Source organism: Diadema setosum, chromosome 4, assembly GCF_964275005.1.
Source record: "Diadema setosum chromosome 4, eeDiaSeto1, whole genome shotgun sequence".
NCBI classification, from domain to species: Eukaryota; Metazoa; Echinodermata; class Echinoidea; order Diadematoida; family Diadematidae; genus Diadema; species Diadema setosum.
Window position 1 is genome coordinate 3,268,938 of NC_092688.1, and position 24,583 is coordinate 3,293,520.

Consider the following 24,583-nt stretch of genomic DNA (forward strand, 5'->3'; position numbering starts at 1 on the left):
GTTTTCCTATTTGCTCGAGTTCAGTACGATGTGAAGTGATGTCCTCCCCAGTAGTTAATTCTTCATTCATTCATAAATTCTTGAGATATCAGACTCCATTTAATATGTATACACTGAAGGTTCATTACCTTCACCAAGGGAGGAGGTTATATTTCTATGGGCGTTGGTATGTTTGTTCTCTGTGTGCAAAAATAACTGAAAAAGCTGTGAATGGATTAGGATGAAGCTATAATACAGGAAAGGTTGAGAATGACATAAGGAAGAGATCATTAACAGGAGTATTAGTGGATGTTAAGAAGGATTTTCAATATTTTGGCAAGTAGGATCAATGACCTTGGGAGTTCCAGCTGCACATTATTGAGGTCTGCATGTACGCGCACTAAATTATGCACTCTGGGCGAGGCACTGCGCAGCTAGAAACTGATGATGTAATAAAAGGTGTCTATATATTAGGAAATCAGGCGATTTTCAGCATGCATGTACATGAGTGGAAATCACTGATCTCATTTGGAGAACAAGATCAGTGGTGGAAATGAGCTGCTTGGCGGAGGACACACTCTCAGAATGCTTCTCTCGTTCCTTTAATATGTTCCTTTGTTTTTATTTCATCATTATCATTATTATCTGTTTTTTCTTCATACTGATACCTCAGAAGCTATTTCTCCAAGGCTGTACCTCACTGATTCTTAGGGCGATGAACCCTATTATCAATGCACACACATGTCTACAGGTGTATCCTATGGCTGATAAAAGTCAGCTTGGTACGTGTTATGCTCACATGTAGATAATCTTTTGCCTGCCCAACCTTGTCTTTTTCTTTTTTAGCTCACCCGAGCCGAAGGCTCAAGTGAGCTATTGCGATCGCTCTTCGTCTAGTGTCCGTCGTGCGTCGTGCGTCGTGCGTCGTGCGTCGTGCGTCTTGCGTCGTGCGTCGTGCGTTGTGCGTCGTGCGTCGTCCGTCGTGCGTAAACTTTTACATTTTCATCTTCTTCTTGAGAACCCCTTGACCGTTTTTCACCAAACTTGGCAGGTAACATCCCTAGGGGGATAGGATCTCAATTTCTTCAAATGGGCACCATACCCCACCTGGGGGCCCCCAAAGGGGCCCAAACCCCCCCAAAATTAAGGAATCTTAAACAATCTTCTTCTCTAGAACCAGAAGTGCTAGAGCTAAGTTAATACTATGAATTAGTACATTGATGACTGTAGTTTCAAGTTTGTTCATGGCGGAATCAGGGGTGCCCCCCTTCGGACCCAGCGGAGGGGGGTGGGGAGGGGTCCTAATGAGGCCCAAATTGTACATTTTCATCTTTTTCTTGAAAATGCCAGTATGAATTTTCACCAAAGTTGGCAGGTAGCATCCCTAGGGGGACAGAATCTTATTCCCATCAAATGGGCACCATGCCCCACCTGGGGGTCCCAGGGGGCCTAAATTTGGACCAAGATTATAAATTTTCAGCTTTTTCTTGAAAACCCTATAACTAATTTTCACCAAACTTTGCAGGTAGCATCCCTAGGGGGATAGAATCTCAATTCCATCAAATTGGCACCATGTCCCACCTGGGGGCCCCATGGATTCCCCCCTCCTGTAGGGAATCTTTACAGATTTTCTCTAGAACTGGAAGTGATTGAGCTTAGTTAATACAATTAGTCAGTATATTGATGACTGTTGTTTCAAGTTTGTTCATGGGAGAATCAGGGATGCCCTCCCCCCACCCCCTTGGGACCCAAGGAAGCGGGATGGGATTTTTTTTTTTTTTTTTTTTTTTTTGGGGGGGGGGGAGGGGGGTCCAAATGCGGGCCTAAATTTTCATCTTTTTGCTGAAAACAACATAATGGATTTTCACCAAACTTGTCAAGTAGCATTCCCATAGGGATAAGATCTCAAAGTGTTTGAATGGGCACCATGCTTTCCTTTGGGGCCCCAGGGGGTCCAAACCTCTTAAATTAATGAATATCAAATAATATTTTTCTCTAGTTTAATCAAAAGTGATAGGGCTTTCAGTCTTTTTTTCCCAAGCTGCATAATCCAACGTTCTATTAAGTACAGTGTACTTGGCAGGTATTTTTACCAGTGTGATGGAATATGTAAATGGACACTATGCCCCCATTCTCACCGCTACCCCCACCATAAGTTTCCAATGTTCTCAGGTAAGAGCTGCAAGAATGCATGGAAGGTGAACTTGCGATACTCAGGTGAGGGTGTGACCCCCAGGTCTCTTGTTAATTTGAGGAACCTTTGGAATGATAAAGGAAAATACCAAAGCAAACATTTCAAAACAAACTCATCCCAAACAGGATATTCAATACACTGAAAAATATAACACTATAAAAAAAAAGGACAGATTTTTCTGTATATAAGTTTGTAACTGGGAACACATTATTGGAAAAGCAAAGAAACTAGAACTGTTTTTGAAAATTGTTTTTTTCTTTTTTTTTAAATTATTAATATTTAAAGTGTAAAGCCAACATTCATACCAAGACAGACTTTGGGAAGATGAAAATTAAAAGTCTCATACATGGAGCAATGGCACAGTGTATAATGTATGTGATGTTAGATAACTACTTGACTAGAAGGCAGTTCAAGCGCTGCTGTGAAGTTGATTCTGAGTAGTGTGTTAGCCTCCAATAGTCTTGTAACAACCAAGAAGAGTTGTAACTCTCTTTACAGGTAATTCTCTTGTGTCTTGCTTGGCCTATTGATACTGAAGAGCACTTGATACGAGTCCCAGTGGGTGGGTGGGGGGGGGGGGGGAGAAAAGCATTTCAGGCCCAAGCTTCAAAAGTCTCGGCCCAACATGCATTACAGCAGGATGTGTAAAATGTTGTGGAGCCCCAGCCCTCCCCACTCCACTCACAGGCAACACAATAGCTGCCATGAATAGCTATGTCCCTCTCCTGCTTTTGGTAGTGGTCAGTGTATTGACTGGCTGGACTACTCCATTTGCATGCGACTCTGGTTAACAAGGCGCTTTATGCCAGAGCTGTGTCGGTAAACAGAGGATGAGTTTAAGCCTTGAAGGAACAATAGGGGAGAGGGGGACGTGTTTTCTGTCAGATGAAGTGAAGAGCCAAACGGTTTTCTTTTCAGCCATGCTCCATTCTTTTCCCCTCCTGTCCTGGGCACAATAGTGGTGTTACCCCTATTTGAATAGCTGTTGTGCATGGGTGCACTCGGGCAAATTGCATTGTGTAGTAGTGTAGGGAGGGCACAAGCTGCACTGCGTGGGATTGTATGCATGGGACTATAGACTTTTGGCTAGAGGGTGGTACCGGTATGTGATTACAGGTAGGAGGGCCACATAATGAGGTGACGAAGGAGAGGGGAATGGATCAAAGGAAGAGGAGAATGTTTGGCAAATATTGGCACGTCTGGGGAGGGAGGAAAAGAGTTAGAAAGCGTCTGCAACACACATTATGCTTACACTTAAGACACATGCACACACATACACACACACATATTGTACACACAAGCAAGCTACCGCGTCAATGACGCAAGATAAACACCACATCCATCACATGAAAACACAAACTAGATGTGAGTGTGAGTGAGAAAATAACATAATATACACGTAGTGTGTATGTGTTTTGGAATGTGCTGTATTTATCATTGTGCGTATGTATGTGTGTGTGTGTGGGGGGGGGGGTGCAGGGGGTTTGCTCAGCCGCCCCCTTCACATGTTGTATTCTATGTGCCACAGGTCTGAATGTTCCAGTTAATTTTCTTGCTATTATATCCCGCAAACATCCCACGAATTTACCATTTCATAGGCATCATCCTATTAAAGTTGTAGATTACTCTAGAGTGATTAGGTCTTTTATGTAATCGCTAAAAAGTACCTAATTGATTTTCTGTTGATTTGAAAGAGTATCCTGCAGTTGTACTTGCCATGGTTATGTCTCAGAATACTTTTTGTATGAAGTTTGTTGCCTTTTATTAGCATTCCTGCCTATAACTGTACTAGAAAGTGGAGAAAAGAGACACGTGTATCAGAAATAAAGCTCAACAAGAAATCCCAATGATGAAATGTGTATAGACTGTGATTGATAGCATCTCATTCATAACTAAACTTGTATGGTTTGAATGAGAAGATGAATTTTTGAATTAGATTATTTATGTAAACTTGTTAGCACTCATTAGAAGATACAGCTGTATTGTGTGAAAGTCAGGGCCTGTCATCAGTATGTTGTTATTGTTTTGAAGATAAAGAATAAGAATATTCCAAATACCTGAAACTGCATGGCACCATGCAAGACGAAAAATAACCCACAGAATACAGTGTAGATAATTTGCATCTTGGGTGTTTGCTTTGAAAACAATGTTGTTTTAAACATTGTTTTTCAAGGTTCCAAAAGAATTGCATTGCTTCTTGCGACTTTCAGTTGGGAACGACGATGAATGATCATACAGGAAACAAAAAGAAATCAAATCAAACTCTTATGAAGTCAAATTAATACAGTTAGGTACAGTATTTCACTTGAAGTTAAATAAGATGTATGCAGCTGTTGATGAACTGTATTAAGGGAACATTGCATATATTGGTTTATTTAAGTACATTAAAAAAAAAGAAGAGAGAAAAAAAAATCACCAACGATGGGCGGAAGCCAACGAGAAGCTTTTCAGCTGCCGTGGTAGTGGCCAGGGAAGTACACCGTATATTCAATTCCGGCGGAGGAAGATTACTCTCTCCTCCCAAACGAAACCTGAGCAGATTGGCCGCAGAGCATTCCGTTTCACATTCATCTCCATTCAGCTGCTGCCAGCATCCATAATTTGAGTTCTTCATCCATGAGGGGCCAATTCAGTGCTAAAAGGCCCTGTTCACACTGAACACTTGGGCTCGTTGATGAGCCATTTTTTGTATACTATGTACATAAAATGCTCACCAATACATTATAATATATTGTCTACATTTCATTTAAAACAGTGCCAGTGTACATTTGTGAAATTATATAATTGTGCAGTTAGACAGTTGTGCAGCGTAGAGCAAGGGATCTACATGGAAATTTTAATATTTGATATTTCGTGATTTGTATTTGCTTGTGCATTGTGTAAAATATGTGACACTGTCTGATATTGAGCTTTGCAGCTTTACTGGTAGGTACATTGTAGGTGCTGTTGAAATTTTTAATGGAATGAAGTGTCTTCATTAAACCAGCAAAAAATACATTTTTGTATAGTTTGTAGAGATCACCTGTATAGCTGTTGATGGATTTAAACCCGCGGGATTTATCACAGTGTCAAATACTTGACTCTGGTATTTGTATTACCTGATTGGCAGAATTCACTGGGGTGTGATGTGTTCCGTATTTCACACTATTTTGATTTATGGGCATGGCATATTTTATGAGTGGAGTATAAACTTAATTTCATTTATCAATCTCTCTTTCACGCCATGACGGCACACCTCCCAATGGTGTACCATGTTTTCGATAATATGTCTCTCTATTCCCCAATTTTGATATAACATACCTCTGCAAATTCCATGTGTTGACTTGGGAGAGTTGTCTGAAAAAGACCCAAACCAAACCAACAAACAATAAACATCTTGATTACTAAGACTATAGAATGAGTTCAATCAGCTCGATAAAACTTGAGTCCTTTATCAACCCAGGATTTCTTGGCACTAAAAACAGTCAAAATGAGGGCTGAATCATAATTAAATGTTTGTAGCTCCATGATGGGATCCACTCATCGTCATCTGTCCCTAGCTGGTAGTGAGCAGCTATTAAATGAAGAAAGCCAGCAAACTGCGAACTAAAGAAAAAAAGCTCTATTCTGGAAGAATTTCAAGACTCCTCAAACTGGCAATAGCACCAAGTGTGGCAGTCTACATCAGAGCAAGACACCACCAGCTTGTGTGCAAAGAAATCAGATCTCTCATTTGCCACTGGCAGCTCGACTATATAATACATAGAGGTGGTAGCCTTGACAGTAGAGGTTCTGAGATATTAAACCCTTTCTGTGCCAATATTCTCAAAGTGCCATTAACATTGTCTGTAACCAGCTTGCCTATTGTGATGCAAGAGTCAATGAAAGGCTCAATTAGCTTTAATATTGCTGTTCCATGGGACTGACACATTGATTGCACAATTGCCCCGATATGAGGCAGAAAATTAACCTCTTTGTCGTCATTGTACGTATGCACATTAGTTTGTGAATCCACCCAAATGGCTTTTGTTGTGCAGTGTGTGCATAGTATCAGAAAAAAATACCTTTTACTGAATGATCTATCGATTTGCCTGAATATTTGATAAATAATTACTTCTCTAATTGACCGTATCAAGAGAACAGGAAATCACATTTCTTATCTTTTCTTCTGTTTGATGGGAAAGTAATCTTGATATAATGTACAGATAATTAAGGGTTGCCTCTACGAGAATATGAGCAATTATTACATTAAACAAAAAACTGTCAAATGGGAAAATATTATTTGCCACATATGATATATTTTGAAGCATTCATGAAATGAATATAAAATATGAAAGGATAGTGATGTATGATTAGATGTGAGGTGATCCTACCCCTGTTATATTGTGTGTGCAGTATAACAGGGTGTACAAAGTCCTCACCCTTTTTTTTTCTTTCATTCTGCAGTTGCATTCATATGGTTGAAAGACAAGTACGTGTACAGCCAGTGAGTCATGACATACAGTCTGGCCTGTGACATCAATCTCACAGGAGAAATAAAAGAAAAGAAATGTGCAGATCTGTGTATGTGTGTATGTATGTATGTATGTATGTATGTATGTATGTGTGTGTGTGTATGTATGTGTGTATTTGTCTGTGTGCATAATGTGCGTGTTTGGGGAGAGAGATAGGGATTAGGATTCATGTTCAGGCTGGTTTATGTCCATGGATGTCGCCAAATTTTGGTGGTGTGGAATCAGACTCCCCCTGAGATATTTATGTAGGCCTCATGTCACAAGACTGTGGACCCCAAATACAGTGTACTCAATACTATGGGAACTGTACAACTCTATGGACTACCTCCGATCCCTTACATCATGTACAATTCTCCCTATCGCATAGCCGATATCAAGTGGTATCACCTCGCGATACCGATATCTGATCGATTGCTCTTGGGACGTACACTGCCGGTTTTGCCATTTACCTACGTCATGTCCTTCATCTATGGATATTTTCCATAATTTCATTGTTTTGCATCATCGACCCAGCATTGGGCCACTTCGCAGAAGAATCCTATTCATCAAATGTCAAGTTACAGATCAGAAAATAACTCTATTAGTCGACAAATTATCAGACAGAATTTGATACGATCTGTGAATACTAGTACTTCGGCGTTCAATGTGCATAAAAACATACATTTACACATTGCACGTTCACATTAAACTGGAAGTTTATATCCCAAGAATTAAAGGTAAAAAAAAAATAGAGCGCGACACATGTTCAGATTTCGAGAGCTATATGATGCGATAGAGAGAATTGATGGGAGTACTACCACTTTGTTCATATCTGCAAATACCATTAATCTTTTTTTTTTTTTTTCATTGGTTCACCCATAATCAGCACACGTATGTAATTACAAACAAGTGTAAGAATGATTACAGTAATAAAGCATCAGGGTGGTCCACAACTTGAAATTTGAGCACGGGTTGCAAGCTCAGAATCTGAGAATATTGCAGAAATTGTATGTGTGCGGGGAGCACATCATGAGCACGTACATCTAGTATGCAATTTTTCGCAGCTTATCTCTCTTTGTGCTGCTTACATTCATTGTTCTCTCTCATGTTTTGCACACAAATATCTCAGTATTAGGCAGTTTGATGTTTCTTGTATGTTTTTCACATGTTATGAATACATTTTATTTTGAGCTTATTGCAAATTCTTGAGGATGTTGTATGTTGCTGGCTTTAGAGGATGTTGCAGAAAGGGTGAGGATGTTACACAAGAATTTGTGCATGTTGCAGGCACATGCTGAAACCCCTCGTGGACCACCCTGAAGCACATTGAATAAAATAATCACAATGAAATAAGAAAGAAATAAAGGCAGGATGAAGCAGCAGTTATCATGCCCAAAGTTCCCCTACAATTTCAGTATGAACATCCCCATCACACAGAAATGCATTTTTAATGCAATCTGCCACTTTGTACTACATAACATTTCGCAATCAATCAAGAATGCCAGAAGTAGCTGATATCCACGCCTATGCAGGTGTGAATTCCTTGAATTATCCGCTCCTAACGCAGACACGAACTAGTATAATTGTAGACCCCTAGAAATACTGATGGCACAGTATTGCTGAAGCCTTCATATCTAGGGTTGATGGCACATTTGATGGTCGAACCAAAAACTCTATAAATTCACAACTATTCAACCAGATAGTCCAATTTCCCTTTATAGTTTGTTGATATGTTTTGCTCATATTTCAAAATTATTAAATCCACTAAAGCAAATCCCCAAGTAATAAGCTGTGATGCATTGCTGCATAAAGTCCCTACTGTAAAGCAAGATATTTTTTGTGGCATGAAATTTTCGCTTGCATCTACCTTTAAAAGCAGTGATAGTTTAAAAAAAAGGAGAAAGAAGAAGGATGTTAGTTGAAGGGAAAAACTGGACATTTCTTCTCTTTGTCACATTGAAGTTAAAATGAAAGATCTCTTCTTGTTTCTCCTGATGTTCATGCATCATGAATAGTGGGTCTTTGTTAGTGTGTGACATTATTCAGCCATTGTTCAGCTATTTGGATTTTTATCTTTATTGATGGCACAATGCAGTATATTGTGTTGATGCACTAAATATCACTCCTTCAGACACACGAATAGATCCCTACAAGTCTGAGATGGATGGGGCGTAGTCATGTTTTTCAGCAAATATGCAGTTACCCCACTTTTATTCCATCAGGCTCCCTTATGGGGATGTATGGGCCAAATTACCTGATGGACCACTCACTGGTGCATCTGGGGCAGGCGGAAGTGTTCGGCAGGACGAGTCTGTCCCCCAATAAAGAGGAGTGGGTAGGGGAATGGACATTAGCCGTGGAATGATCGCAGGGAGCCATCCCCGTGATGGTGGTGCATGCTTCCAGATGCGGGATGTACCGCTGATGCAAGTTGATGGATGACAGCCCCATTTGCGAGCGGTGGTCTCGCCGCGGCCTGGTTATGATCGGCATGCGTAATGCACGTCGCTTGGCATTTTCAAAAATTGAGAAAACCCAGAAACCTAGTCTCGCCGGAATCCCTTCCACCCATTCACTCCGCCCACCTATAATATTGCAGATCTCCAGTAATTTGTAGTCCTGGTTAAAAGAAGCGAAAATATTGTAAAATATATCTGTATAGAATCTATTTGTTATCAAAGTTTGAAAGGATTGTGGTATGAGAAGTTGGTAGAAAAGGATGAAGAGGGATGTCGTAAAATAAGTCGACGTTTTAGAGGGATGGCTGCATGATTTGGACAAATTGGGAGTCATGTTGTCATCGCTGCTTGCATCTCGACATGAAGCGAAATTGCGCGATGTCAAAACCACTTGAACCTGGTGCACTTTGTGCATTACCCCGCCCCCCCAGATGACATTCATTTTCCATCGTCCAGTGCACTTTCCCTCAAGAGTCAAGAAGCCTCGGCCACTACACTCTGCTGAAAATGGCAGTGCAGTGCTGTTGTTTAAAGTTGATGAATAGCTGAGAGTAGAATGTGTGTCTGCATTGGTCATGTAGATTTCAAGAGACGTAATGGAAAGGCTGCACATTCCTTCATGTAAGTGGTGCATTTATTCAATTTGGGAGCAATCAAAATTTACAAGAACATGTAAACTGAGACCAAGGTGGTGGGGGTTCAGTGTACTAACAGGATGGAGAGAGACAGAGAGAGGTCTAGAGAAGAGAGTGTACCTCAGAACACCTTGGCATGGCATGATTTTTATTGTTGTTTTTTTTCATCTGATGGGAAGGGTACAGTGAATGTTGATTAGATTTATGCATTGAGATGCTCTTTTGATATGTTGCAATGTACAGGAACCTTTTGAATAAAAAGCAAAGAGAGCAACATGCAGCCATCTGTTTAGAGGTCATTTCCAGTGGCTTGGTACCCTTTAATGAGGTTACATGCAAAGTACATCATACGGGAGAATTTTAGGGTTCGGCCTCTCAAGGTCTACTTTCTCTTCTGGATTGATGACATCCAAAAGATATGGTGCAGAGGAAAAACTTGCAAAAACTATTCCCCTTTGGGAGAGTCTTCTTCTTTGCACTGGTAGACAGGCATCTGTCTTGTGGAAAATTGATCAAATTGCATACTGTATTTAGTGGAAATTTTCATGTGAGTAATTTTTCATGCTTGGCAGGAAAGGTGAATTTTGCATGTTTTTAATTCTACAGAATCAGGACATTAATAACTGGGAGATGTGGCATGCAGAAATATTTGTGTGCTTTTATTTTACGCGCTAGCTTTTGTTTGCGCGAGATGCGTGAAAATGTCCACTTTTGCAGTATATGTCTCACTTAAACTGACCAATGCAAATGCCACCAGCTTCTACATGATATGGTCTGTACGGGTACAGCATCAGGTCGGTTTCTCAATGAATTCAAAGTTGATGCAAAGACATAGAAACCAACTAGAAGGTTTGCCAGAGGCTTGACTGTCATTGCAACAACTATGAAATCAACACTGGATTCTAAGTATTGACGTGTATGTTTCACAGGAACACTAGCAACAAATAGCTTATTTCATTGTGGGGGGGGGGGGGGGGAATCCGTATTAATATCATTTCTAAAGTTGATTAGTAAGACAGAAGTGTCTTCCTGATTGCTCTTTGGCACCTCCTCAAAACCTCATTTTGTGAATATTGGAACCTGTGCTTTGTGCATGTCTTGTTATGTTGGTCTTTATGGTTTCTTCACACTGAATAAAGGTGGTTTGTTAAAGAGGAAATATAGAACTAGCCGAGTGAACTAGCTGCTGTGATATCCCACACTTCTCTTTGTCATATAACCACATCAGCCAAAAGCTCTTGTCTGTGATACGTCATCCATGAAATTGGCATACATTAAACAGATGAGTCAAATAGGTGTTTACGAAATAACTCTTGGTGGGCGATCAAAAGGGATCAAATAATCAGGAAAGGTATGAAAATGAGCCAAATTGTTTCATATTTGTATTTAATCACAATGGCCTGATCCATACCGGTGGTGATGATACACTACATTAACCTCAATAAAAGAGTTTTGTGTCCTATATCAATTCAGAGCTGCTGTTGACATGCAAGTCATGCATATTTGAAGGAACTGAGAACAGAATGGAATGGATACTACATTTTGTAGAACTTTGCGTTTTCAAAATCTTTATTGTCTTTATTTCTTCTTCTTTGTCGACATTATTATGATCTGTATTTCTGATTTTAAATGCAGCTGTTAATATGTTATGGTGTAGGGAGGTGCTACCATGCATTGTCAATGGATAACAGGTATGCAGATCTGGGATTTGAGAAGGCATGGATGGGTGGTGTGATGATTGTCACCATCTTCATTACACAGAGTAACAATGTAAAAATCAGTTAACTGTCGATCGAAGTGGATCATGATACACAACATGCAAGTTTCTATGGCTAGCCAGCATTTGTAGCAAGCAGATTTTATCTTCACATAGTCCGTGTGAAGCGGGTGGAACCAGCTAGGAGCAGCTGAGTCAAGAGACAAACTCAGATTGAGATTATATCAACCATCTATGACACACTCACTTTTCGAATCACTTTTATTTGGACATTTAGAACATGGCAATGCATTACTTTAGTAGGTCTATGCAACAGCCCCTCTTGAATATTGCACGTATGCATGTACCTTTAACCCATTGAGGACGGATTGATTTTGGTACAACACGCATTTCCCATAGACACCTGCCCTAGTATACTCGGGACTTGTCCTTAACAGGTTTAAGGTGGTGGTCCTGAGAGGTTTGAAGGCAGGCTCAGGGTGTATTATAATGGACACATGAGATGTCACATTCACAACCTTGACAGAAATAAATGTGACTATCAATATGCTTTACTCCTGGGAAAGGCTTTTCTCTGAGGTACAAATTCACAGAAGCATTATATTTATAACACAATATACAATATGACAGTCTGAGACTGTAAAGATTGATTCTTTAGTGGGTGGCCAAGTCATTGTCTATAATCACTCCACAGACTTTGAAGGATGTATAGATGGGGGATAGGAATAGAAAACCCATTATGGGATGCGTTCTGTCACTTCTCTGGCTGTCTGCATTATATTGTAGCGTGGTCTGCCCTGTGCTCACTTCCATGCAGTGCCAGTGTTCAAAAGAACCTGAATGGTGTTCACTTTTATGGCATGGAACATGAATGTTGTTCCAGTCTATTTTAGGAATGTAAAATAAACAGCCAGACAGTTTGAGATCAGTGTTATACTGCGAAAAGAGGTACGAAGAAGCTCATTGATGTGATTTATATTAGCAAGCACCCAGTCAAACAGACAGTGAAGCCAATGTGAGGAAGTGTGGTAGACTATTATAGAGAGAGAGAGAGAAAAAAACCAAAACTCATAGAGCATGTCTAGTAAGATTATGTCCATGGACTGCTATGTCTGTAAGTTGATACTGGCTTCTCACATGAAATGCCATCTGCAGTTTATAAAATGTTATCATGGAATTGTAGGTTTATTTGTTATCAGAACTACATGTGGCACAGACTGTTCTATGTAATTCATTGTGCTAGAACAAAAAAGAAAAAGAAAAAAAAAAAAGAGCCACAGTATTGTAAGACAGGAAGAGGTTCCTTCTTTCTTCCATACAAGCTTTCTTTGCCATTAATGTATTTCATATGAAGTAATCAAGTGTTCTTTTGCACTGGGTTAGTGGGCTGAAATTATAAGAAACAGCTTGTTTCTCTAAATGATTATTTGATGTAGGCCTATTCCTAAACTTTGCATTTGTATGCTGGGACTACGATAAAAGATTCTTTGATCCAGTTTCATTGAATAAAAAGAAAAAGAGAAAAATGAAGCAAGAATTCATGAATCAAGAAAAGTACTCCTGTTCTTCAAAAGTGGGGATAATCTACAGTGGTGGTTACAAGATGGGGTGGAGGAGGGGGAGGGAGAAGGGGTGATAGAGGGGTGAGTGTGAAGATGAGGGTGGGGAGGAGATGGGACAGAATGGAATGGAGGGTTTGTGTTGGAGTACAATACATCATTGTTGTCAGTCGACAGACAGAATGTAAGTAATCAATACTTCACATGTCAATCCCTGTGCACAAAATGCTGCTGTCATAGTGCCTGTGAATACTCCCAGTTTGGAAAGGAGGGGGGGGGGGGGGGGAGGGGGAGAAAAGATAAAATCTTCTATGAAGATCCTAATGCCAGATTTTTTTTTCCTAGTTAGGGGAAATCCCAGTTGCAGTTTTATTATTATCATATAAAAATGTGTTGCAATCTAACAAAGACAGTTTGGGAGAATATTCTATGAATGCACCCCAAGCTACAGTGGGTGTTTCCAAGGCACATCTTTCCACACATTGTATGCTTTCAAACATGACCCTAAAATGTATTATGTATTGTTTGACAAAGGCCAGTGCATTCTGTTACACTCACTTGTAATCCGTGCAGTTGAATGATTTGTTGATGTATTCAATTCATAAACACACCTTTATAACAGATGTCTCTGTCAACCTGGAAGCTTGCCTGCAGCTTGCCTGACACAGCTACATGCATGCATGCAAACATGATTCCACATTTTGAAATACAAATTGAGTATGAACAGATGGATAGAATGCAGCTCTTGTTGCTGGAACCTTGAGGAAAATATCCATGAATTTGTGCTCTAGAACTGATTCGAAATGATTGTACAAACATGTTTAAAAGTACTGAAGTGCTTTTCATATGAGCAGGTGGGTGGAACAGCTTGCTGTAGGCCTTTGGAGGAAAAATGTCCGTGGATTTGAAATAAACTGGCCTACTTCCCTAATTTGAGGTAATCCCTGCTGGACCATAATTCAAAAGCAAATGTCTGTGAGTTAAAATCTTTGCAAAGATCATTCTTTGTTTTTAGGGAAGCATTCACAACTTACATGTTGTAGTAAGTTGTGGGAGGTTTCTGACTCTAAAAGCATTTTTCTGTTTTCTTTGTGTGAAAATGATGACCCAAATTCCAACTTTTCCCTGTCATTTAGAAAGACATTTTAAAGTGTAAAGTAGGTTGGAACTGTGAGTTACAAAAGTATGTGTGGAAATAGATGGAGCAGCTGATAGTAAAGATAATTTCATAATGGGCTTGACAGAAATAAAATGCATTAACAATCCTGACATTCAGAAAGAGAGAGAGAAAGATCAGCGATTGAGTTTGACACTTCTAGATTCCTGTGTGTTTTTGGCCTACTTCTGTCATTTCTAGAAATGGCCTGGGGTCTACACTGCGAGGACGTGTTGCCTGCGTAATAATGGTGTGTAATGTGGTGTGATATGTATCGCCTTTTCTAATTGACAGTTTGTCTGTGTGATAGGGGATCAACTTGCACTGTGACATTCTAATCTCTTTGGTGAGACCTGTGATAATTGACAGCAAGAATGCAAGGTCAAATCAATTGTTGATGTAAAGAACCCTAAGAGGAATATTTCCCCCTCTCTTTTCTTTCTTTCTTTCTTTTTAAAAAAAACTTGAACAACACCTGTTTTTCCCCCCTTACCCCTGTATGATTGGGGCCTTTGAAGGGCATGAAGGATAAATGTTGTTTTTGTTATTATTTTTTCTACATTTCAACAATGTGTGAACTGAGATGAAAATATCGATGCCATGGATGGACGGAGCAGAGAAGTTGTTGAAATGAAGAGATGTGTAGTCCGGGAACCCCAGGTGGCATGCATTGCACAGTGTGGCTTGTTGTCAGTCATCTAGACTGTGATTTCTTTTTTTCTTTTTAAATGACTGGTTTTTTTAGACCACGGTCTCTACAGATAAAAATGTAGCTTTAATCCTGTTTGTTCGTTTTCAGTTGTATTCAATTCCTTCTTGAATATGAGGATTTTTCTTTTCATCTTTCAGATTACCCGAATATGGTATATGAATCACTTTTCTGTGTTTTTGGGTGCTATGGAAATTGTTCTTCTTTGTTCTTCATTAGAGCATTAAAGTTAATGTCTACAGTAGATTTTAATTCTAAAGGACAAGTGGAATTGTGGAAAACTTGCCCTATAGGCCTATGCAGTAGATGGGAGAGATTTTTAAACTCTTCATGCATTGTATGGTCATTGATAGTAGTTGCGGTTTCAATGATGGTATTAGAAGGCGTTATAGGTGATTAAATGCTTCCAATATTTGTCCACCCTACAGAAGAAGTCCTCTTCTAGTGATGTGCAAGATGACACAAGCACAACCAGCCGAGAGTCCATAAACAGCTCCAACAGCAACAGTAACGCCAGCCTACTGGGCATTGCGGCCGCCTCGTCCACAGGGGCAGCCGCGAGGCCAAGTGTCCACTCGATGCCTGTGGACTCCTCGTCTTCGTCGCACCAAGCCCAGAACCTGCCCATGTCGGACAAGAGGGCGCTGTTCCAGGAGAAGGTGCGTCAGAGCAACGAGGCCTGCCAGAATGCCGACTTCCCGCGTGCCATCCGCCTGTACACCGAGGCGCTGGACCTGGACCCGGCAAACCACATACTGTACAGCAACCGCTCGGCCGCGCACGTGAAGCTGAAGGACTATGAGAGGGCACTGACGGACGCGATCAAGGCGCGGGAGCTGAACCCAAAATGGGCAAAGGTATGCTTTGTGTTGAGATACATGGGTATGAATGAATGACTGGGATGACAAATGGTTTGATGTGACTGGTGGTCAGACATGCTGAAAGTGCTGCATTTGTGACGTCTTTACTATGCTAAAAGTTGATGGTGATATTTTGAAGTAGAAGCGTCAAGTGTTTGACTGTGAGCACAGATATGACTGTGGTTTGTGAGCATCGTTAGTTGACTAACTACTGGCCTGCTAGATGTATCTATTGTGTTCTTTGCTCTCTTGTGCATTTCTATTTCTATTTCATGTAACATTTTTATTTTTTTTTTTTTCAAGCTGTAGTGCAGATTTGCCCAAGGGACAATAGACTTTGAGCCAGAGTAAAGTTTGGGATGGGTTGTGTTACGAAGGATCATGCTATGAAGAAAATGCGAGAAGTTTTAACCTTTTACACGGCTTCCTCATTTCATGTGCTGTCAGTGATGCACTTTTTCCCTGTAACTGAAAACTTTTGATGACATTGTAACGTGATGTGAAACACTGGGAGGATTGCTTGCCAATCGTTACATCAGAGTAGAATGACAATGACATAGCATCTGCAGTAAAAAGATTGAACATCAGTGATGAGATTGGTTCTTCAGCTTTTACAGAATTGTTGGTCTTGATTACGTTAAGACATATATAGAAAAACAGAAATGTCCTACGTATTGTGGGATGAATTTTGCTCACTAGAATTGTACTTGCTATTCCTTTTGCATTGAATCAGAGATTCTGTGTCCAATACATTCTATTTTAGAGTGATGACATAGCATTGGCCTCTGAAAGATATGGCCAGAAATTTGAACATGATAACATCGCAGGATGTGAATTGAGCGCAAATTCAGGCAAAAGAGAAAGTCGCTTGCTTTTCTTACCCCTCATGGAAACACATTTATAAAATGAAGCGTGAAGACTTTCATAATGTTATCCAGAATTTGTCATCAGAGTCTATTGTATTTGCATATTCTCTATAGAATAATGCACTGTCAAGGAATACATTATTCAGTGACCCCGACTATTAAAGTGGGGATCCTCGTTTTAGTGGCAGTGTATCCATGGCATTCTCATGCACGCTTCTTTGCAGTTTTGTGATGAATTAGAGAGAGAGAGAGAGAAAAAGGAAATAAAACAACAAGGGTATCGGCACTCCTTTGTTAATCTAAAGAGGTGGCATAATGCAGTTTGAGCTTTTTTTGCCAAGTGCCAAGTTTCCAGCAATCAGAGTAAATAAATGCGGACAGACTCTTGCTGTGAACTTGAGGCTGGGGGGAACCAGCGTCACTAAGGGTGTGACACTCCCGGCCGCGCTATTGACAAGCAGCCAGGAGCGGCATTCCCAAAATTCCTCTGGCAGTACGCTTTATATTCTGTCCAAGATTAATCCGGATCTGTAGGCCTTCTACAGTTGTCGTGCCATGAATATCGAGTGACATCTTTTTGTTGTTGTTTTTGCTTTTCAATTTTTGTTGTTGTATTTTTAGGAATTCCATCCGTAAGAAGTGGAAATGTGAGTTTATAGAAATATGCTCTTTTCTCAATTGCCCTATTTGTTGCAGGGGAAGTATTTTCTGAATTTCTAGACATGCTACAGTTATACTGAATGTGATTGTCAAAACCAGCTCTTCATTTGTCTGTAACCAGGCACACATTCTGTCATGTTAAAGACAGCATAAAGAGGGAGAAAAAAAGAAAAAAAGAGATAGGAAGGGAAGAAAAGTTAAAAGAGCTAATACTCTGCATTCCCATACTCATAGTATGTTTTTATGAGATGTCGCAAAGAAAACAGTTTCTCTGCCACAGAGTTTTGCCTCAAGCAAAAAAAAAAAAAAAAAAAAAAAAGGTTGTGAGGATTGAGATAGAGAAGATTGTTTGCAATGGTTACCGTGGTAATGACCCTTGTTCTACCGGCGGACAACCCATACCTGAATGAAGACGCTGTGTGCTTCAGAGCTTTCCTCAAACAGTGCGTTGTGGGGAAAAGAGAGGTCACGAAAGGCCAGACATGGTAAACTCGCCTTTTGCCATCTTTATTTTCAAGCACCCTTTTTGCACCGGAGGCTTGCTGAGGCTTGTACATGGGAGGGGGATCTGGATCTGCCAGGGCATGTTATATTGCCTTTGATAACAGCTTGTCTCTGGCTAGAGGTGATAGATCAAATGCTTGTGGGGGAAATTTATAGGGTTATGACCAAAGAGCCACATCAGGATGACTCTTTGTGAGTGTAATAAACTAAGTTTTCAGGCAAACAGTGATGCAGGGGAGAAATTTATGGATGGAAAGACCATGGAACTGAAATACATGGATAGACAGATAGATAGATAGATAGATAGATAGACAGATAGATAGATAGGGTGAGAGGGTGATGTGGAGGGGAGAAAGTGATTGACAAAAAGAGAAGGAAAAGATAGAGGTGTGTGTGTGTGTGGGGGGGGGGGAATGATGAATTATTGATACAGTCACACCAGTAGACCTCGATAATGTGTAGCCACAACAATTTATGGTCAAAATATGAAGGGAACAAGTGCCCGTGGAGGGTCTTTCTTATTCTTTTTGGGTGGAGATGGGACAGTTTTGTAAGACATCATATTAATGTGCAGTAAAAAAAAAAGATAAAAATCAGCAAACCTCTTATTTCAGCACAAGCACTAATCTTTTCAGGTTGTTCTGCATGAAATGCTGTAAAATGATAAAATTTGATTACGTTTTGGTCAGTGTAAAATGGCGTTATAAAACGACATCAATTGCGGTAATGGTAGTGACCAGGGAACAGTTTGATTACCAGATTGACTGAAAGGTATTGCTCATTATGGTAAGCATCAGCAGGGTTCTACAAACCCACTTGCCCACCTGTCTGGGCAACCAGAACTACTTGTTGGGCTTGTAAAAAGGAATGGGCACTTCCCTGTTGAATGTATGGGATCTTGTATAAATCCACAACAAGTCAGCCACATGGGCAGAAAATCTGTTACAATATCATGGGAAGTGACCAGTCGAAAAGACCATTGAGTAGTCTGTTGTAGGTCGTCAAACGTACTATGCATACCTCATATACAGAGGGTAGCCCATATGAATCAGAAGGTGTGTCCAAGTCGTGCCTGACATAGCAACATATCATGCATTCTAAGTATTGAAGTACAGGTATATTTACATGTAGTAGGAACACATGGATTGCATCACTGGTGGCTCTTTATTGAGTCATCAGGGAAAACTATTCATGAATTTTCAAACATGTAGTTGAACTTGCATATTTGCGGGGTTAAAAAGTTGAAGGATTAACTCATGAGAAGATGAGAGAAAGAGGAGAATGGGAGGAATGGTGAGTAAAGGTGAAGCACTGTGAATATTTGGTACCCCCTGGCTATGAGACTGCAGACGTCTCAAAGATAACCAGTGTGAAGTGTCCCCGTAGGTGGGGTCACAAAGGTTACTTTATTGGGATATCTTCTTGGCAGCAACAATTTCATTTTTTTCCTCTTTTTTTTTTTTCCTGGATTTTGTTCTGGAATATTTTTATAACCCAGGGAGGGATGGCTGTCAGTTTAAGGACTGTACTGGCATCCTCTTCTGCATGTGTTTTGTGTGTGTGTGTGTGTGGGGGGGGGGGGGGAGGTGGTGAGGATGGATGATGGGGTTTATGAAGTAGGCCTATTAGGAAGGATGCAGTGTTTTTTTATATTTAATCTTTCTAAGTAAACTAACTTCATGAATACTTAAAACTGTTATTCCTATGTATGCAAGAGTCCTTCAGATGTATCTAGAGTTAATGTTTTTCCCTTCAATATTTGATTGTATTTTGTATATAATCCACCACACATGCTGATGTAAATAACCACTCTGTCCACATGTCAAAGAAAGAATTTTTTGCCTTGAGCTGGGCAGACTTTTGGGCAGAAAGTAGCCTTGTCATTCATGGCTGAAAAGGTATAAATCTGATTGAACTTTCATTTCATGTCATTTGTTCTTTATTTTCATTTCCAGCTTATTTTGATACCTGCGGGTGTCAATATGTGACAATTCTAGATGTTAAAGTAGACATTCAAAGAGATCATTAAATTCTGCAATTTAGGCATCAGTAGAAAGCTCAGAAGACATAGAAGGCAATGGAATTTTGTTACCTCGCTTTCGCGTTGCTAGAAAGAAGTAAACGCTCACGAAAAACTGCGGTTTTCTGGAGCCTGATAAGGGCCAATTCGTCAGGAAAGATGCCCGTTTCGCCTGACGTCACGCACTGGATTTGCGGACTCTGCCCGGTGAATGTGTGTACAATGTTAACGGAGGTACAACCTGATTCTTTTGCATTTTATTTCCTTATGTAAAAGTCGAATTGAACGAAATATAACTTTTCATGGTTTAATAGTAATGAAGAAACATTTCTCTCTCGATTTTTTGTAATTCTTACAGATATTTTCGTCAATATTCAGGAATTCAAGCTACTTAGGTAATCTTATTTTTCTTACGTTTGTAATGTTAGCACGTTCAAGTTTCGCTGGTCATACGAAGCGTTTCATTGGAAATCATGAGGATGTCCGTGACAGGATTGATAATCTAAGACATGGTGATGTTGACAATAACAAGCAGACTTACGAAAAATTGCGAAATATCAAAATAGGAGAGATTTTAAAACGAGGATCGAGATAACAACTTGTGCAGCCCAGTCTCGTAGCTCGCGATTGCTCGCATGCAGTATGTACTTGTATTAATCCGCGGTGAAGTGGCTCTACTGCTCCGATCCGCATTGGTAGCCGCTCGCCGCACCACCATCCTCACTGCCTGCGTGCCTGGCCTGTTACGTGATCAGCCAAGTCATGGAAGTACTTTCATGGGCGTAGGAACATAGACGTGAACTACTCGTAATTGCCATGCATGCTTTGCATAACCACGTGTGTTCGTTTACGTTCGCGCCCGATACTGTAATACTGTACGACTATACGAGATTCTAACCAGGGAGGTGGGAAGAGAAGGAGTGGAATCTTCGACATCGACAAGGTTCGGTGTTTTCGCGAGTAATTACATCACTGCTTCACCAGTGTGCACACGCTCGTAAAACTTCCGTAAATGACATCTGCTATGATAGCTATCACGCCATTGCGCCTGACTAGTTGCTGACCTCAAACCGGTCAGACCAAGGAGGTACAATACTAGGCTAGCAGGGCGGACATACAAGCACTTCCCGATTGCTCGGGCAAGTGAAAATCAAAGTCGTACAAGTGTTCTGAACAAGGATAAAAATGCTTGCCCGAATCGGGCAGGCAAATAATTTTGAAGCCACCTTCCTTCTCCACATTTTCCCTTCAACAAACCCATGAAATCATGCACACGCAAGCCCAAAACTAACAACTGTTTAGCGATGTCACGATTTCAACAACTGTCGAACACTGACTTACTTCAAGAAGCCCGGGTATTGCATTACGATGCCACATCAACGCTCATCGATATCGAACAAGGTTTTTATTCCAATACGATGTATTAGCCTATTTTGGCAGTAGAAAATAGCGATAGCAGAAAAAACTGCCATTTTCTGCTCGCCGTTAGCTGCCTACAGGTGAGTCGGGTAGTCACTGGTTGTGCGTGCTCCATGTGGATACCGAGCACAGTGCGCAATTCAAGATAAAAATAACACAAATCAATAACGCGCGGTCAAAAGTAAACACCAAGTTTACCGAGAAACAATAAATTCCACGACGGCAAGGTGCGCGACTTGGGGATGGGGGTAGAGGAGAGAGACCATTATGACAAAAACAGAAACCGCGCGTACTGGCGCATTCTTGGCGGTCATGAACAGTCTGGGGCCTGGAGGAATGAACAGGGAAAATGTTTGACAAGTCGAAGACCTAGCCAGGATTACAAACGTAATGATTCTTTATTTCTCTCATTTAATTTGCCTAAAATAGGGCTATCTCTCTCTCCCTCTCCCTCTCTCTCTCTCTTTCTCTCTATTTCCTTTTCTATTTCTTGTAAGAATTGTTTGTACTTACCGATAAAGAAAAATGAAATAAATAAACAGTGTTAAACTTGAAATGCCTTATTTTCCTGCTTTAAAATATTTCTCCATTTTGTATACATTATTTCTATTCTGAGTTATGAAAAAAAGAGAAAACATGTTGCTGATTGTTACTCTAAAAGTTGTTTATTCCGAAGGTTCGCTAATCTAAAACTTAAGAAATAAGAAACTTAATCTGGGAACAAATTCAAGTCGTTTTCAGATTAACAAGCCTTTTCCCAATTTTCACATTACCCAAACTTCAGAATAATGCTACAAATGTTTGGATTAACAAACCCTCTTATATTTTCGGAAGAAAAACATTGGCACAGGGATTTTGCGTGTTTCAGATTTGGAATAATGAATTATAGAATACGTACACATGTATCTCATGTCTTCTTCTTTTTTCATTATTTTAGGAATAATGAATACCGGACAAACAAAAAATTAAGGATGTCAAACTACGACATAAACTTATGAGAGAGAGAAGGGGGGGGGGAAGGTTACTGGTCGTTTCTTTAAAAGATCGTCACTCCCGAGGGTTAATTATCCAAAAACTGAAAAAAAAAGGGTTCTTAAATCGAAAAGAGAAAAAGATGAAAATTAAGTTTCGTTATTTTGAAGTCCTGTTCACTCAAAAACATTCCATATTCTGAATGTTCGTTTATCCGAAAACGAAATAAGTAATTTCTTGCCGCGTAATTCAATTTCAGATAAACGAACTTTTCGAACCACAAATCAAATCAAATTAAACAAACCATAATTAAATTTGTCGGATTAACAAACATCCGCACATGCAATATCCGTGTTTCGAAATAACTACCATCGGGATAGTGAATCTTATTCTTTTTCGGAATAACGAGCACCACGCATAAGAGACGCGATGCTAAACTAAAATTCAAACCTATTTTTTCTCCTTTTTTTACCACCCGTCTATACACGTTTTCTGAACATTTCCTTATGCCCGACTAAAAAAAAAAATAATGTTTGCACGTTACTGTGAAAGTTCGTTTATCCGAAAATGAAACAAGCTAGCTCGAGAGTCGATACTCTGAAGGTTTGCTAATTCGACATTGAAAAAAGAAAAAAAAAATGTTAATCTGAACGTAAGATTAGCTTTGATTTTCTGATGGTTCGTTTATAATAATAATGATAATAATAAAGAGGTTTTGTAACTCTTTTTTAGATTCATGTCCGGATAAACGCATCTATGGAATCACAAACATTCTTGCATGTTTTGTTTTGTTGGTGTTTTTTTTTTTTGGGGGGGGGGGGGACGAATCATATTTCATTGTTACACTTGCGATCATCTACATTCATTAGACAGGGCTCAACACTAACTGTGGCCCGGTGGCCCGGGGCCACCAAAAAACGCACGTCGGGCCGACAATATTTCAGAAATGAAGATTTTGGTGGCCCAATCGGGCCACCAAAAAAGTTGGATGTTTGCTTTTACTGTTGGAAATGAACAGCGGTAACAATCGGCTCCGTAAGATGCTAAAATAATTGGAAATGAACATCGGTAAGATTCAGCTCCTTACGATGCAAAAATTAATGTCAGATATTTGATTTTGCGTTCGGAAATGAATAAGGATAACATTCGGCTCAGGAAGATGCTAAAAGTAAATGTCGAATGATCCCTTGTAACTTTCGGAAATGAATAACAATGATATTCAACTCCGTACGATGATTAGATAAATGTCGGATGTTTGTTTTTACTTTCGATAGTAAATAGCAATAACATTCGGCTCCGGAAGATGCTAAAATAATTGTCAGATGATTGCTTTTACGTTCGGGAGTGAATAGCAGTAATATTCTGCTCCATACCATGCTAAAATAACTGTCGGGTGTTTGCTTTAAGATTTCGAAATGAATAACAGTAATGTTTAGCTGCGTTCGATGGTAAAATAGTTATTAATGTTTGATGTTTGCTTTGACGTTTGGAAATGAATAACAATAGTATTCAACTCCGTACGATGATAAAATAAATGCCGGATGATTGCTTTTACATTCGAAAGTAAATAGCAATAATATCAGCTCCGGAAGATGCTAAAATAAATGTCGAATGATCCCTTTGACGTTCGAAAATGAATAACAATAATATTCAACTCCATACGATGATTGAATAAATGTCGGATGTTTGCTTTAACTTTCGAAAGTAAATAGGAATAACATTCGGCTCCAGAAGATGCCAAAATAAATGTCAGATGATTGCTTTTACGTTTGGAAGTGAATAGCAGCAACATTCTGCTCCATATGATGCTAAAATAAATGTCGGATATTTGCTATAACATTTCGAAATGAATAACAGTAACATTCAGCTGCGTTTGATGGTAAAGTAAATGTCTGATGTCTGCCTTGACGTTAAAAAAAAATGAAAAACAGTATAACATACGGCTCAGTACGATTTAGAGTCTCGACGATCAGTATGTACGATGAATGACGGCGGCGGTTTATAGACAAACAAACAAAAAAATGTGGAAAAAGAAGTACTTCCTCACGGCTCATTCTTCCACCTCTGTAAGTAGCAATTCGCTTCGTAGAACAGTATACGAAATACACAGATTACGTGTGGCGAACATTACTCGTACAGTATTGAGTTTATGTTCATCCATTATTATTACAAACAAAAACATGCAGAGAGAGCGAGTGATCAGCTGCAGGGACACAACTGGGGAGTCTTGCATCGAACGTCGAGGGGGCATGGAGCTGGCGCACATGTTCGAAGTACGTACAATAGTACATGTTCCCATACACACACGTGTTTACGCACAGCTCTCACTAGACCGAGGAAGAAATCAGAGCACGAACACTAGTATCACACACACGCAAACACACACAACGCAATGCGAACCA

At 39.9% G+C, this 24,583-nt stretch overlaps 1 protein-coding gene across 1 annotated transcript in view; it reads left to right on the top strand.

Annotated features, from left to right (window-relative positions):
- Positions 1 to 24,583, top strand: part of LOC140227519 (tetratricopeptide repeat protein 28-like) — a 154,680-nt gene that overhangs the window by 25,471 nt on the left and 104,626 nt on the right. The window contains exon 2 of the mRNA XM_072307920.1: positions 15,309 to 15,737. Coding sequence (XP_072164021.1) covers positions 15,309 to 15,737 — 429 coding nt within the window. The remainder of the gene's footprint in view (positions 1 to 15,308; positions 15,738 to 24,583) is intronic.